Source organism: Dipodomys spectabilis, unplaced genomic scaffold (genome assembly GCF_019054845.1).
Source record: "Dipodomys spectabilis isolate Male_0828 unplaced genomic scaffold, ASM1905484v1 ptg000416l, whole genome shotgun sequence".
NCBI classification, from domain to species: Eukaryota; Metazoa; Chordata; class Mammalia; order Rodentia; family Heteromyidae; genus Dipodomys; species Dipodomys spectabilis.
In genome coordinates this window covers 1,348,545-1,362,134 of record NW_024871093.1, presented here as the reverse complement: position 1 = coordinate 1,362,134, position 13,590 = coordinate 1,348,545, and the positions used below count along the sequence as shown (strand labels likewise).

At 53.0% G+C, this 13,590-nt stretch overlaps 1 protein-coding gene across 4 annotated transcripts in view; it reads right to left on the bottom strand.

Moving 5' to 3' along the window:
- The window catches only part of Emid1 (EMI domain containing 1), a 39,127-nt gene that overhangs the window by 21,646 nt on the left and 3,891 nt on the right, over window positions 1-13,590 (bottom strand). For all 4 annotated transcript variants that reach the window (XM_042667645.1, XM_042667646.1, XM_042667648.1 and 1 more), the window contains exons 2-3: window positions 10,471-10,584; window positions 9,996-10,099 (exon numbers count right to left, since the gene is read on the bottom strand). In XM_042667645.1, coding sequence (XP_042523579.1) covers window positions 9,996-10,099; window positions 10,471-10,584 — 218 coding nt within the window. The remainder of the gene's footprint in view (window positions 1-9,995; window positions 10,100-10,470; window positions 10,585-13,590) is intronic.

Below are 13,590 nucleotides of genomic sequence, written 5' to 3'. Positions count from 1 at the left end.
AGGGGGCTGCAACTTGCCACTCAGGACAGGAACAGGGGTATTCTGGCAAGGGAGATGTCACCATGAACCATGTATGCTGGAGCTTTAAAGAGCTGAGTACAATCCCACAGGGTAGAGAACTCTCAGTACTGAAGCCTTGTTCATGCCAGGCAAGTACTCTAGCACTTGAGCCATGCCCCCAGCCCTCTGGGCTGTGAAGTCTTTTGTGTAGGGCTTGAACTCAGGGCCCTCTGTCTTTGCTTAGTTTTTTCTCCTCCCCACCTCCAGCATCCCCTACTGATCAGCAGCTTTTACTGAGGTTCCTTAGGCACATGCAGTCACAGGTATTTGAGTTATTCACCCTCCCTCTTTTTCCTTCTCTCCTTCCCCCTCATCTTCCTACATATGCACATCATTATAGTCATGTGCTGTATAGAGATCTATTTGTTTTTAATTATCCTTTGTTCGTGTGTGTGTGTGTGTGTGTGTGTGTGTGTGTGTGTGTGTGTGTGTGCATGTGCATGTGATATGGTATTGGGGGCTTGAACTCAGGTCCTGGGCACTGTCTGAGTTTCTTTTTGCTCAAGGTTAGCACTCTACCACTTGAGCCACAGTGCCACTTCCAGCTTCTTCTGTTTATGTGGTACTGAAGCATTGAACCTAGGGCTTCATGCATGTTAGGCAAGCCCTCTACTACTAAACCACATTCCTAGCCCATGTCTTGAGACTTTTCACTCAAGGCTGGTGCTCTACCACCTGAGCCATAGCACCACTTCTGGATTTTTGCTGGTTAATTGGAGATAAGAGTCTCACAGACTTTCCTACCCGGGCGTGGCTTTGAACTGTGATCCTCAGATCTCAGCTTCCTGAGTAGCTAGGATTACAGGTGTGAGCCAGCAGCACCTGGCTTCTGTGTGATGTAACTCTGATTCTCCTATTCTAATATTTTCTTCTTTTTCCATAGCATTTTCTACCCTCAGACATGGAATAACTGGACCAGTTTCTCAGCTGACTGCCACCTGTCTTCCCCAGGCTAGAACATAGTCCCACGTTGTACCTGATCAAAAAAAGTGTCCAGTAGGGCCTCAAGGGCCTCAACAAAACTTTGGTTGGTGAACATGTAAATCATTGGCTGGAAATAAATTTCAAGCAGGCACCCTAAAGAAAATGCATACAGAGGTGGGCGCCAGTGGCTCACACCTGTAATCTCAGCTACTTAGGAGGCTGAGATCTGGCACAGTTCCAAGCCATCCTGGGAAGGAAAGTCCATGTGACTCTTTCTTTCTTTCTTCCTTTCTTCCTTTCTTTCTTTCTTTCTTTCTTTCTTTCTTTCTTTCTTTCTTTCTTTCTTTCTTTCTTTCTTTCTTTCTTCCTTCCTTCCTTCCTTCCTTCCTTTCTCTTTCTTTCTTTCTCTTTCTTTCTTTCTGTTGTTGTTGGTCGTGGTGGGGCTTGAACTCTGGGCCTGGGTATTGTCCCTGTGCTCTTCAGCTCAAGTCAAGGACTCTACCACTTCAGCCACAGTGCCACTTCCAGTTTTCTTTTGGTTAATTGGAGATAAGAGTCTCATGGACTTTCCTGCCCAGGTTGGCTTTCAACCATGATCCTCAGATCTCAGCCTCCTGAGTAGCTAGGATTACAGGCAGGAGCCACCAGTGTCCAGCTGCCATGAGAATTTTTTTTTTTTTGGTCGTGGGACTTGAACTCTGGGCCAGGATGCTGTCCCTGAGCTCTTCAGCTCAAGGTAAGTGCTCTGCCGTCTGAACCGCAGTACCACTTCCTGCCATGAGAATCTTATCTCCAATAAGTCATCTGAAAACAGGAAGTGGGGCTATGGCTCAAAATGTTACAGCACTAGCCATGAGCATAAATGGTCAGGGACAGTGCTCAGGTCCTGAGTTCAAGCCCCAAGACTGACAAAAAGGAAAGAAAAAAAAAAAGAAAATGTGCAACTGGAGCTGGGATGCAGCTGAGTGACACACTGCTTACCCAGCATGCAACAGGCCCTGGGTTTGAGCCCCAGCATCCCTCTCTCGTTCCCTTTCTCCTCTCTTCCCCCCCCCCCTCTGTATCTGTCTCTGTCTGTCTGTCTGTCTCTGCCACACACACACACACACAGAGAGGCCAAATAGTGCATACATCAGACTCCAAGTGCCCCAACAATGAACACAGATGTCCTAATGCCAGTCAATGGTATTCCTAAGGGCTGGGATGTAGCTCAGTGGTAATGCACTTGCTTAGCAAGTGCAATGCCCTGGGTTGATCCTCAGTACCAAAAAAGAAAAGACAAACTAAAAAAAAAAGAGTAGTCCTGAGTTATTCATCAATGGATTCCTGGCTTGAATTGCTTTTCCAACTAATTTGTTTCTAGACATTTTTCCAGGAATCATGAAGAACTAGAAGAATGAACAGAAACACAGCCAGAACAGAAAAGAATGCTTAGGGTTAGGTGCTAGGGACTCATGCCTGTAATCCCAACTATCTAGGAGGTAGAATCTAGAGGATTGCTACTCAAGGCCAGACCAAGCAAAAAGCCCACCAGAAACACTCCACCCCCATGTCAACCAATAAAAAGGTAGGTGTGGTGGTGAGTACCTGTCATCCTAGCTACCTAGAAAGTGCAAGCAGGAGATTCACAGTCCAGTCCAGCCTGGGCAAAAGCAAGACAGTATTGAAAAACTAAGAAAAACAAAAAGGACTGGGTTTGTATGTATGTATTTCAAGTGGTACAGTGCTCTGGCAAGCATAAAACCCTGAGTTCAAATCCCAGTGTCCACCCTCCCCCCCACCACACATGTGAAAAGAGAAGAAAGGAGAAGAAAGAAGCAAAGGAAAAAAGGGAAGCAAAAGGAAAGAACTTTAAAGAATTAGGAAACTGAGCCCGGCACAGGTGGCTCACACCTGTAATCCTAGCTACTTAGGAGGCTGAGATCTGAGAGTTGTGGTTTGAAGCCAGCCCAGGCAGAAAAGTCTGTGAGACTTTTTTTTGTTTTGTTTTGTTTTGGTCAGTCATGGGGCGTGAACTCTGGGCCTCGGCATTTCAGCTCAAAGCTAGCGCTCTACCACTTGAGCTACAGCGCCACTTCCAGCTTTTTCTGCTTATGTGGTGCTGAGGAATCAAACCTAGGGCCTCATGCAGGCAAGCACTCTACCACTGAGCCACCTTCCCAGCCCAAGTCTGTGAGACTCTTTTTTTTGGGGGGGTCCAGTCGTGGGGCCTGAACTCTGGGCCTGGGCGCTATCTCTCAGCTCTTCAGCTCAAGGCTAGCGCTCTACCACTTGAGCCACAGCGCCACTTCCGGCTTTTTTCTTTTTGCTTATGTGGTGCTGAGGAATCGAACCCAGGTCCTCAGGCATGCAAGGCAAGCGCTCTACCACTGAGCCACCTTCCCAGCCCCAAGTCTATGAGACTCTTATCTTCAGTTTTCCATCAAAATGCCAGAAGTGGAGCTGTGGCTCAAGTGTTAGAGCACTAGCCTTGAGGAAGAAAGATATTAGGGGCAGCACCCAGATCCTGAGTTCAAGCCCCAGGACTGGCGCATGCCCATGCATCCCCCCCACAAAGCAAAAAGTAGACCTGTGGCTCAAGTGGTAGAACACCAGCCTTGAGTGAAGAAGCTAAGAGGCAGCATCTAGACCCTGAGTTCAAGCCCCACGACCAGCACAAACAAACAAAACACAACACAACACAACATAACAAAACAACCAGAAATGGCACCACAGCTCAAGTGATAAAAGCGCTAGTATTGAGGGGGTAAAAACCTCAGGGAAGCCGGGCGCTGGTGGCTCACGCCTGTAATCCTAGCTACTCAGGAGGCTGAGATCTGAGGATCATGGTTCAAAGCCAGCCTGGTCAGGAAAGCCCATGAGACTCTTTTTTTTGGGTCCGGTTGTGGGGCCTGAACTCTGGGCCTGGGCGCTGTTCCTCAGCTCTTCAGCTCAAGGCTAGCGCTCTACCACTTGAGCCACAGCGCCACTTTCAGCTTTTTTTTTTCTTATGTGGTGCTGAGGAATCGAACCCAGGGCCTCATGCATGCAAGGCAAGCGCTCTACCACTGAGCCACCTTCCCAGCCCCCAAAACAAACAAACAAACAAAAAAAAAACCCTCAGGAACAGTACGCAGGCCCTGAGTTCAAGTCCTAGCACTGGCACACAAACCAGGAAGTGTCACCTCCCTTCTGAAACTGGTTTTTGTCCAGGGACACTGCCACAGCCCCAGTGGGCTCGCCAAAGCCTGGTCCTTCCTGAAGTCAAATCCAACCTATCATTGTATCTGCATGTGAGTCCCAGGGCCCCAGCCCCAACTTCATTCCCACCATCTGGGAGGTCACCTACCACCTCAGTGTTCATGTGTACCATTCTGTCCCCAGTTCCTACATCTGTGGCTCCCAGGCCACTGATTCCAGGAAGCCTTCCCAGTTAGGACAAGGCACCCACCAGTACCAAAGTCCCCCCTCCCCACTCCCTACCTTGCTCCTCCTCCTGGCAAGGGGCAAAAGCAGCCCCCTTTCTTGTACCCAGTACCCCATGTGTGTCCCTTCTCGTGACCCTGACAGCCCACAGCAGCTGAGAACCCAGGCCTAAGGAGAGAGGCCATATAGCAAGACTTCCCCAAACCAAGAATGGAGGTGCAAGAATGTTGGGGATCCCTGAGCTTCACCCCGGAAGCAGGGCCTCCTCATCACAGCTACCACCCCAAGGCTTTGGCTGCTCAGAGATCTCAGGCCCCAGGGGGACAGGCTGCACAGCTGGGCCAGGTCCCCGTCCCTCCCGTGGGAAGTGACCAGGAAATGTAAATATTTGTAGATGGCCAGCTGGTGGCCTGAGCCGGGCAGGCCAGGGTCAGAGCTGAGGCTGGGAGCTCCAGAACCTCCCAACCTGGCCAGGAGGCCTCTGGGTAGGAAGGCTGGCCTATATCTGGCCTGGGCCTTTCTTGGGGGTGGGAGAAATTTCCATCCGATTCTTACACACCCACATCTTGCCAGGCCTGTGCCAGGCACACAAGCTGCAAGTAGTAAGGGCAGGTTGGGGCCAGCTTAGCCAAGGGGGAGTACTGGGAAGGTCGTGGGCAGAGGGGACAGCCACTGCCAGGGTGGGCAGAAGGCCAGGGTGGGCAGAGGAGAAGGTGAAGGATGGAGGGGAAGGTGGGGTGTGGAGGGACAGTGGGGAGCCTCCCAGTAGGAGGAGGAGCAGGTGGGGGTGGGGAGGTGGAAGCAGACCGACTGGCACCGTGTCTAGGCCTCGGGATCTGAACCTATAAAGCCATGCACAGGCCTGGCTCTGCCTGCACCTGGCTCCAGATGCACTCGGGGGTGCCCAGCCCCCAGGCCTGGGAGGCCCAGGGCCCAGGAAGGGGGCAATCACTCTGAGGCTTTTGTGCTGTGTGGCCCGATGGGACACAGACAGGTATGCAAGACAAGACAAGAGGGGAGGCGGGGCAGCCGGGTTCCAGGGGGGCCCAGAGGACAGAGAGCCCCTAGCCTTGCTCTCTTTCCACCTGGGGGTGCTGGCTTCCACCAGCCTTGGGGCACCCAACACTATCTGAACACACTCCCGGTGACATCTCAGGCAGCACTGCAGGAGAGTGCAAAGACCCCCCCCCCCCCCAGGCTAGAGGCAGCTCCTCGCCTGGCCTAGCTGGGCTTTCCCCTCCCCTGTGTCTCTCCTGCTTTCGAACTCTGTGCTCAGAGGGCCCCGGCAGCTTCGCTTGTCATTGTCACTGCAGGCAGGGCCCAGTCTGGCTGTGCTCCAGACCTCAGGTCAGAACTCTGGGGAGAACCTGACCACATGCTTGAGTGCTGTGTGACTTTGCACAAGCCCTGTGCCCTCTCTGAGTCCGCCCCTCCCCCTTTATATATAATTTAGACAATGGATGAGGTAAGAGATCTGTCTACAGAGAGCCCCAGAGGCAGGGAAGGGGCTTAGGGGTAGTCATAGCAGAACCTTCCTGCTTGGGCCATTTGGGGTGAGGGATCAGACCCAGGCAAGCCCAGGGAAGATTGTTAGGTTCTGCCTGCCTTCCTGCTGTGGCCCTGGCAAGGTGCCCACCAGGCCCCGCCCCTGGCCTACCCCACCCACTCGGTACATCCTGGCTTTGGCTCTTTCTCATCCATTGTTTCTAGTGAGCACCACTGTTTCCATAAGCCGGCGGCCAGGTGGGTGCTTCAGCCTCCAACCCCAGCTGGCCGCATCTTCATCCTGGCTCTCTTGTGCTGAGTGACCCTGGGCCAGTCTTGGAGCCTTAGTTTCCCCATGTGTAACATGGGGTCTATTCTAGCTCATCCTCACTCATTATCCCAGGGTAAACACCCAGTCTTCAGAGGAGAGAACTAAAGCCAAGAGCGACAAAGTCTTTCCTTGCTCCCAGCACAGGGTGGGGAAGAAGAGAGAGGCAGACATTTGTGAAACAGCTGCTCTGCCCACTTGTTTTCTTTTCTTTTTGTCGGATGTGGGGCTTGAACTCAGGGCCTAGGCGCTGTCCCTGAGCTCTTTTGTTCAAGGCCTAGCACTCAACCACTCTGACCCACAGTGCCACTTCTGGTTTTCAGGTAGTTCATTGGGGATAAGAGGCTCATGGACTCTCCTGCCGGGGCTGGCTTTGAACCACGATCCTCTGACCTCAGCCTCCTGAGTAGCTGGGATGATAGGTGTGAGCCGCTGGCACCGGGCAGGGCTGCCAGCTTCTCAATCCTCAGTGACCATCAACTAAAGACAGCACTCAGAGATGTGAAGTTGCTCAGAGTCACACGGCGCTGAGCAGCTGGAGCAGGGCTGGGTTCTGACATGCCAGACCTTTGGCTTTGTCCGTGGCTCACCCCTGGTTGCTCTGGTGACACAGCTCTGGGGCTCCGGGGTCAGCATTGAGCAGGCCGCAAGGGCAGCCGGCTGCTGGGGGAAGAGGGGCCAGCCATGTCCCTGCACCCCGCCACTCCCCCTGGCCCCCCACCAACCCCAGCAGGGCAGCATTTCAGAATATTGAGGCCTGGACATCCTCTCCCCCCTGTGGGTGGATGGGGAGGGGCCTTCCTGTCTTGGGGGGGGTCATCCTGCAGGACCTCCCCCCACCATGGACTCCTGCACCCCTCACAGCTCAACAACATTGCAGGGGAGTGGATTCTACCACCGACTCATTTCATAGCAGAAGACACTGGGGCTTGGGGTAGGGAACCCCGGCCTGCACTGCTGTCCCCCAACCCTGGATTCTTTGCATAATGACTTATACAATATGGGGGTCAGGGGGAAGTCTGGGGCCCGAGGCCGCACAGCTGCTAGATGGAGGCACTGCCCAGGCCTCCGGGAGCCTGGATAACCCGTCTCCAGGCCTAGAGGGGGCTGAGACATCGGGCTTGGCCTGACTCCGTGCTTCCCCATGGGCAGAAGCCCCAGCTCTTGGCTGAGCCCTGGACGTGTACCTCCTGTGGAGAGATTCAAGGGCTTCCCCACGGGACCTCTGCTCTCACCTGCCTGGAAGGTCTGCCCTCGGGAGAGTAGCCAGGGACAGTGGCCTTTGCTTGTCTGGCCAGCTTGAGGGCCTGAGCATGGGATTTGCTCTCATTTCCTCTATGGGGCTCCTTTTCAACAGGAGGAAGAGGGCGCTGTGCTGGGCTCCTGGCCTCCCTCATGGGGGGCTGTCTCCTCCCTTGGGCCACTGACTCCCTCCCCAGCTCCACTGGGTAATCCCAACTCACACCCGAACCCCCCACCTTCTGTCCTTGCTTCTTGGTGAATTCTGCCCCATCTCATTGCTTGACTCTGAATTCTGGACTCTGCCTCTGGGCCTCAGTCACTCCACTCTGATGGACCAGGCTGATATAAATCTCAAGGCTGAGGGTGGTGGCTGACACCTGTAATCCCACTTGGGAGATAATTTCAGTTCAGCTTGGGCAAAAAGTAAGCAAGACCCCGTTTCAACCAGTAAGTTGAGCCTGTAGGGGTACAACTGCCATCCTCACTACTCAAGAGGTATAAATAGGAAAATCTCAGTCCAGCTGATCAAAAAGTATGGGATCTTATTTGTTTTTGCTTTTGGTCCGGTCCTGGGGCCTGAACTCTGGGCCTGGGCGCTGTCCCTCAGCTCTTCAGTTCAAGGCTAGCACTCTACCTCTTGAGCCACAGCGCCACTTCTGGCTTTTTTCTTTTTGCTTATGTGGTGCTGAGGAATCGAACCCAGGGCCTCAGGCATGAAAGGCAAGCGCTCTACCACTGAGCCACCTTCCCAGCCCCAATGGGATCCTATTGGAAAAGCAGTAAAGCCAAAAGGGCTGGATGTGTAGCTCAAGTGGTAAAATACTTGGCTAGCAAGTGCAAACTCAAGCATTTCTTCCATTAACTCCATACCTCCTGAGTCTTGAGGTGTGTTGTCACCCATCCCCACTGTTGGAACCAAGATATATCACTCATAACAGATGGACAGGGCCAGCAAGGAGCAGGCCCTTCAGGGCAGAATGTAAGCTGCACATGGACATGGTGGATGGCTGGAAGGATCCCTTTGCCTGGGACACTTCCACATCTGTGGCCCCAAGGAAGGGGATCCAGACAGACAGGGTTCGAATCCTGACTCTGCCGCAGAGGATCTGTGCATTACCACCTTCCTGAGCCTCAGGGTCCTCACTGAAATTGAGGGGAAAAGGCCCTACACCCTGGGGTGTGTGTTCCCATGTCATGCAGAAACATCCAGATGGGTGCAGGAGTTTGCATGTTGAGTGTTCCCCAAACAGCGCACACAGTGAAAAACTGGCCCTCCATTTGCAGGGAACTAGATGGAACTAGAGCACATCATTTTGAGCGAGGTAAGCCAAAAGCAAAGAGACAAACGGCACATGGTCTCTCTGATATGTGGATGCTAAAGCCAAAACGCAAGGAGATACGACAAACAGGACTAGGGAAACAGAGGACTTCCACTCATTTTGTGTATCACTGCTAAATGACTCCATGTTCTTGACCACATATAAGGTATATATGTGACAACAGAGGGAAGCTAGGAGGCAGACACAGAATCAGTGGGAAAGGGGAAAATATACAACAGGGGACCCATCTGCTGCACTGGACGCAGATGAAAATGAACTAAGCAACCCAAAGATAGCGACGGGAGGGGAGGAATGAGAAGGAAAGAGGGATCAGCTTACACTAAGCAAAAGAAATGTAAATATCACCTGATGTGGAAGAAATAATTATATTGTCAAAGCTCATAGAATTCACAAACGTTATAGACCACGATAATGACAATTTGCCTTGTGAAGGTTAAAATGTGTTTGTGACTTTTACTAAGTATTTTTCTGTGAAATATGTGAAAATTATATAATCACCTAATCTCAATTTAAAAAAAAAGAAAGAAAGAAAAACTGGCCCTCAAGCCAGTATTATTAATGAAGCCTTTAAGAGACAGGGCCTACTGGGAGTCCTTAAGTCTCTGGCCCAGGAGCCAGGGCTTGTTTTCAAAGGGGACTGGGAGCCCTTGATCCTTCCCTTCCCTTCCCTTCCCTCCCCTCCCCTCCCCTCCCCTCCCCTCCCCTCCCCTTCCCTCCCCTTCCCTCCCCTTCCCTCCCCTCCCCTCCCCTTTCTTGCCTCCTGGCCCTGAGGTTCACTCCAGGCCCAAAGCCACTATCATAGGCCAGCCAATCACAGACTAGAAGCTCTTACAAAGCAAACCTTCTTGCCTTACTAGTGGATTATTTCAGGTAACTTGTTACAGTGACTGGAAGTTAACTTATACACCAAGCTGGAAGAAAGACCATGGGATGGTGTGGCTTTAAGCATGAACAACACAACACGTAAGAAATTCTCCCAGGGGCCCTGAGAGTCTCCTGAGGGTCTCTTTGGGGAGTAAGGGGTCACCGTAAGGGAAATGGCAGACACCTGTGTCTGAGCCACACCATGTTGGCCGCTGTATGCCCTGGGCTGCCATGCGAATGGTGTGTGTGCAGTGTTCTGGACTCAGAAGCAATCCAGTGTCCCTGAGCATGTGTGGGACATACTTGGACCCTTGCACAGGGCCCCAGACAGGGCTGGGCTGTCTTACCTTCCTCGCAGGTCACCCCTGAATGCCCAGGGCAGCACCGCCATTCCCTGGCAGTCACTGTCTTGTACGTCACTTTGTATGTGGGCCGCACCACGGTTCTGTAGCTGCAAAAACGTCCAGGTGGCTGGGTTCAGATGGGGTTTTCCACCGCCCTGTCCACTGCTCTGGACACCCCTGGGGCCAAGGCCAGCCTCCTGGGCCACCTCCCACTCCCCTCAGGGTCTTTCTGGATTCTTGGAAGAACTCCCACATCTGTCAACTCCCATTGCACCTCCACAGCCAAGGAGAGGTGGACAGGAAGGCCCAGCAGGCCGGGCATATCTGTCCCCAGCAGAGGAGGAGCACAAGGATGGGGTGATCCCTCACCACACAACGTTCCCTCTGCACTGACCACCCTGGGGTCTCGGCCTTCTCCCGCACGCCCTCCCATCTCCAGGCCTTTGCCCGTGCGGGGCACTGTCTCTCCACCACTTACCTGCTCCCCGGGCAGCTCATGGGCCAGGGGCAGTTCTGCAGCACTCGCTGAAGGTAGGTGCCATTTTGCACGTGGCATGAGACAGTACGGGTCACTACGTAGGAGCACCAGTTCCTGAAAAAAGACCCAAAGAGTAGAATGTGAGGTGTCAGGTGCCCAAGACTCCAGGAGGGCGGGTGAGGAGGCCTGTGCCCTCTCCAAGAGCCTCAAGCCTCTGGACAGAGACTCCTGAGCTCTGAGTCCTTTGGGTTCCAGTGGGGTCTGAGCTGTCCTGCCTACAACTCAAGGGTGTGCTCATACTGGAGGCTCCCAGAGACCCTTGGGGTCAGAGGGAGTGGTTATAGCTATGACTGGCCACCCACCCTGGGGCCCTGGTCAGGCCTCACACAAGAGTGTGAGGGAAGTGAGGGAGGAAGAAAACGAACAGATGTTAAAGGCCTGGGTGTAGCGCCCAGCATGCAGTGAGTGTGACAAATAGCAGCTCCAGAGGCTGAGCTGGATGGAGCAGATAGACAGCCTTCTTTGAGCTACAGAGAGCAGTTTGATCAACGTTGAACTCAAGGCCTCCTGCTTGCTAGGCAGGTGCTCTGCCACTTAAGCTGTGTCCCTAGCCCTTCTGTTTTTAATTTGCTATCAGATAGGGTCTCACGCTTTTGCCCAGGTTAGCTTCAGATGGGGATCCTCCTATCTCTGCCTCTCAAATAGCTGGGATTACAGATGTGATCCACCATCCCCGTCCTGAAAGTACAATCTCCCCACCCCCACCCCACCCCGATTTTATGCACGACTACTTATATACATACACAGAAGCAGGAACGGTTCTCTGGCTCTATTTTTTTTTTTTTTTAATTTTCTGTGCCAGTCTTGGGGCTTGAGCTCAGGGCCAAGGCAATGTCATTGAGCTCTTTTGCTCAAGACCAGCACTGTACCGCTTGAGCCACAGCTCTACTTCAGGCTTTTGGTGAGTCATTTATTGATGATAAGATCCTCATAAACTTTCCTGTTGGGGATGGCTTTTGAACTCTAATCCTTAAATCTCAGTCTTCTGAGTAGCTAGGATTTACAGCTATGAGCTGTCCGGTTCGGGCTCTATTTTAACAGACATACACCCATTCTGTTCCTCCTTATGCAGACATGACAGCCATCCCTGGGTTGCATGCCCACAGACCTTAGGCTCTGATACAGGGCCTGACTCTCCGTCTGGCTATTTAGGCAGCTCCCAGTGTTGCTGCATTCCAGTGCTATCTTGGGAAGCACCTGACACCTGCGCCCTGGGCACAGCCATACACTCCTGCAGCTTCATGGGCCATGTGGAATTGTCCCTTCTGTCAGCTCCCTCCCCCTTCTCTTCCTCCTGTGGTTGGATCCTAGTGGGACTTCCCCAGGATCCCATGACGCTGCTCCCAGTCCAGGGCTTTCTTTCCTGTGAGCCGGTAGGGGTGGGACAATGGGGCGCTGGACTGAAGTGGGGGCGGGTGCCTCCATGGTGGCTGCAACATTCCAGGTGTTCAGCAGCCCTCAGCCCTGTCCGGGGGTCATGAGCTCAGGGCTCTTTGCTGGGGCTGCAGAAGGAGGCCTGGTGTCAGGTGACCTTCCTCAGCCTGGGCCCCCCACCCCGGCAGGCATCCCCCCTTGTGGTCTTGAGCCCAAGGTCAGCAGGTTCCCAGGCTGGGACCTTACAGAGCCATAGGCCGGGGCTCACAAGCCCAAGGAGGACATAGGAGCTGAGGCCTCTGGATAGAATCTAAGGCCAGGCTGGGCCACCTCCATTCCTGGTTCGAATATGACTCTTTCATGCACCAGTTCAGTTTATATCAAACAATTGTCCCAGAGCCTCAGTTTCCCATCTAAAACAAGGTGCAGGAGCCTTTCTGGCTCACCATCTGAGACCCATGTGTATATTTTCAGCATACAGTAAGTGCTCAATATGTGACGTGCATGGGCCTTCATCTCAGCAACGGGGCAGAGCAATGGCTGAGTGCACACCGTCATCCAAACAGGAGGATCGCAGCCCAGGCTGGCCCGAGCATAAAGTGAGACCCTGCTTTGGAAATAATCATGTCCATTTGTGTTTTGTGTTTTGTGTTAATCATGTCATTTGATGACATTTCCTAGCCAGGTGCAGTGGTATGCACCTGTAGTCCCAACGACCAGGGAGGCTGAGGCAGAAGGATCGCTTGAGCCCAGAAGCTTGAGACCACACTGGGAGAGAGTGAGACCCTATCTCCAAAAGAAAAAGACGCTGGCACGGTGGCATACACCTACCATCCCAGCTACTACCAGAAGGCAGAAAGTAGGAGGATCACCAGATGGTGATGCAGCTTGGACAAAAGAGCAAGACCCTATCTCGAATTAACCCAGCAAAAACAGGGACTAGAGGTATGGCTCAGAGGTAGAGCACGTGCCTAGCAAGTGTAATAAGGCTCTGAGTTCAAACCCCAGTACTATCCAAAAAAGAAGAAAGCTCCCACTCCATAGAGCTTCAAGTCCATAAAGCCGTGCTTCTGAGCCCTTGGAGTTTTGTCTGGAGGTGGGAAAGAAATGCAAACAACTTGGTGTTCAAGCTCCCCACAGCCCAGGCTGGCTGAGGGTTCCAGAGGAAGGAACAACCAGGGCACTGGGAAGCAGGACCTCTGGATGAGATACAGGAGGGGTAGAATAAATGCTTCATGCCAGGGTGAGGTACACACACACACATGTGCACGCATGTGCACACATGTGCACGCAGGCCTACAGGGCTGAGCACACACGCCGGAGCACAGCAGTGCGTGTGCCCACATGGAAACACATCCGCTGTGCATGAACACATCTGTGCTGTGTGCACACGCACAGTGGCACAAAGACTCATGCACGCAGGACAGGCATGCCACAGCGTCACTACAGAAAAGCCCACCCATGCTCACATCCATTCTCACACACGCTGTCCCCCATGGATACAGGCTGCGGCTGCCATCTCTGTGTGTGCTCACATCCGTGTGCTCACATGCACACGTACTTCACGTGCACCGACTGCAGAGGCAGGCCCAGCGGGGCTGTGATAACTGCCCTCCTGCATACATGCACACAGGTGCGCAGACCACCCCTTCCATGTGATGCCCAGGACCCAGTTAAGCTAGGGAA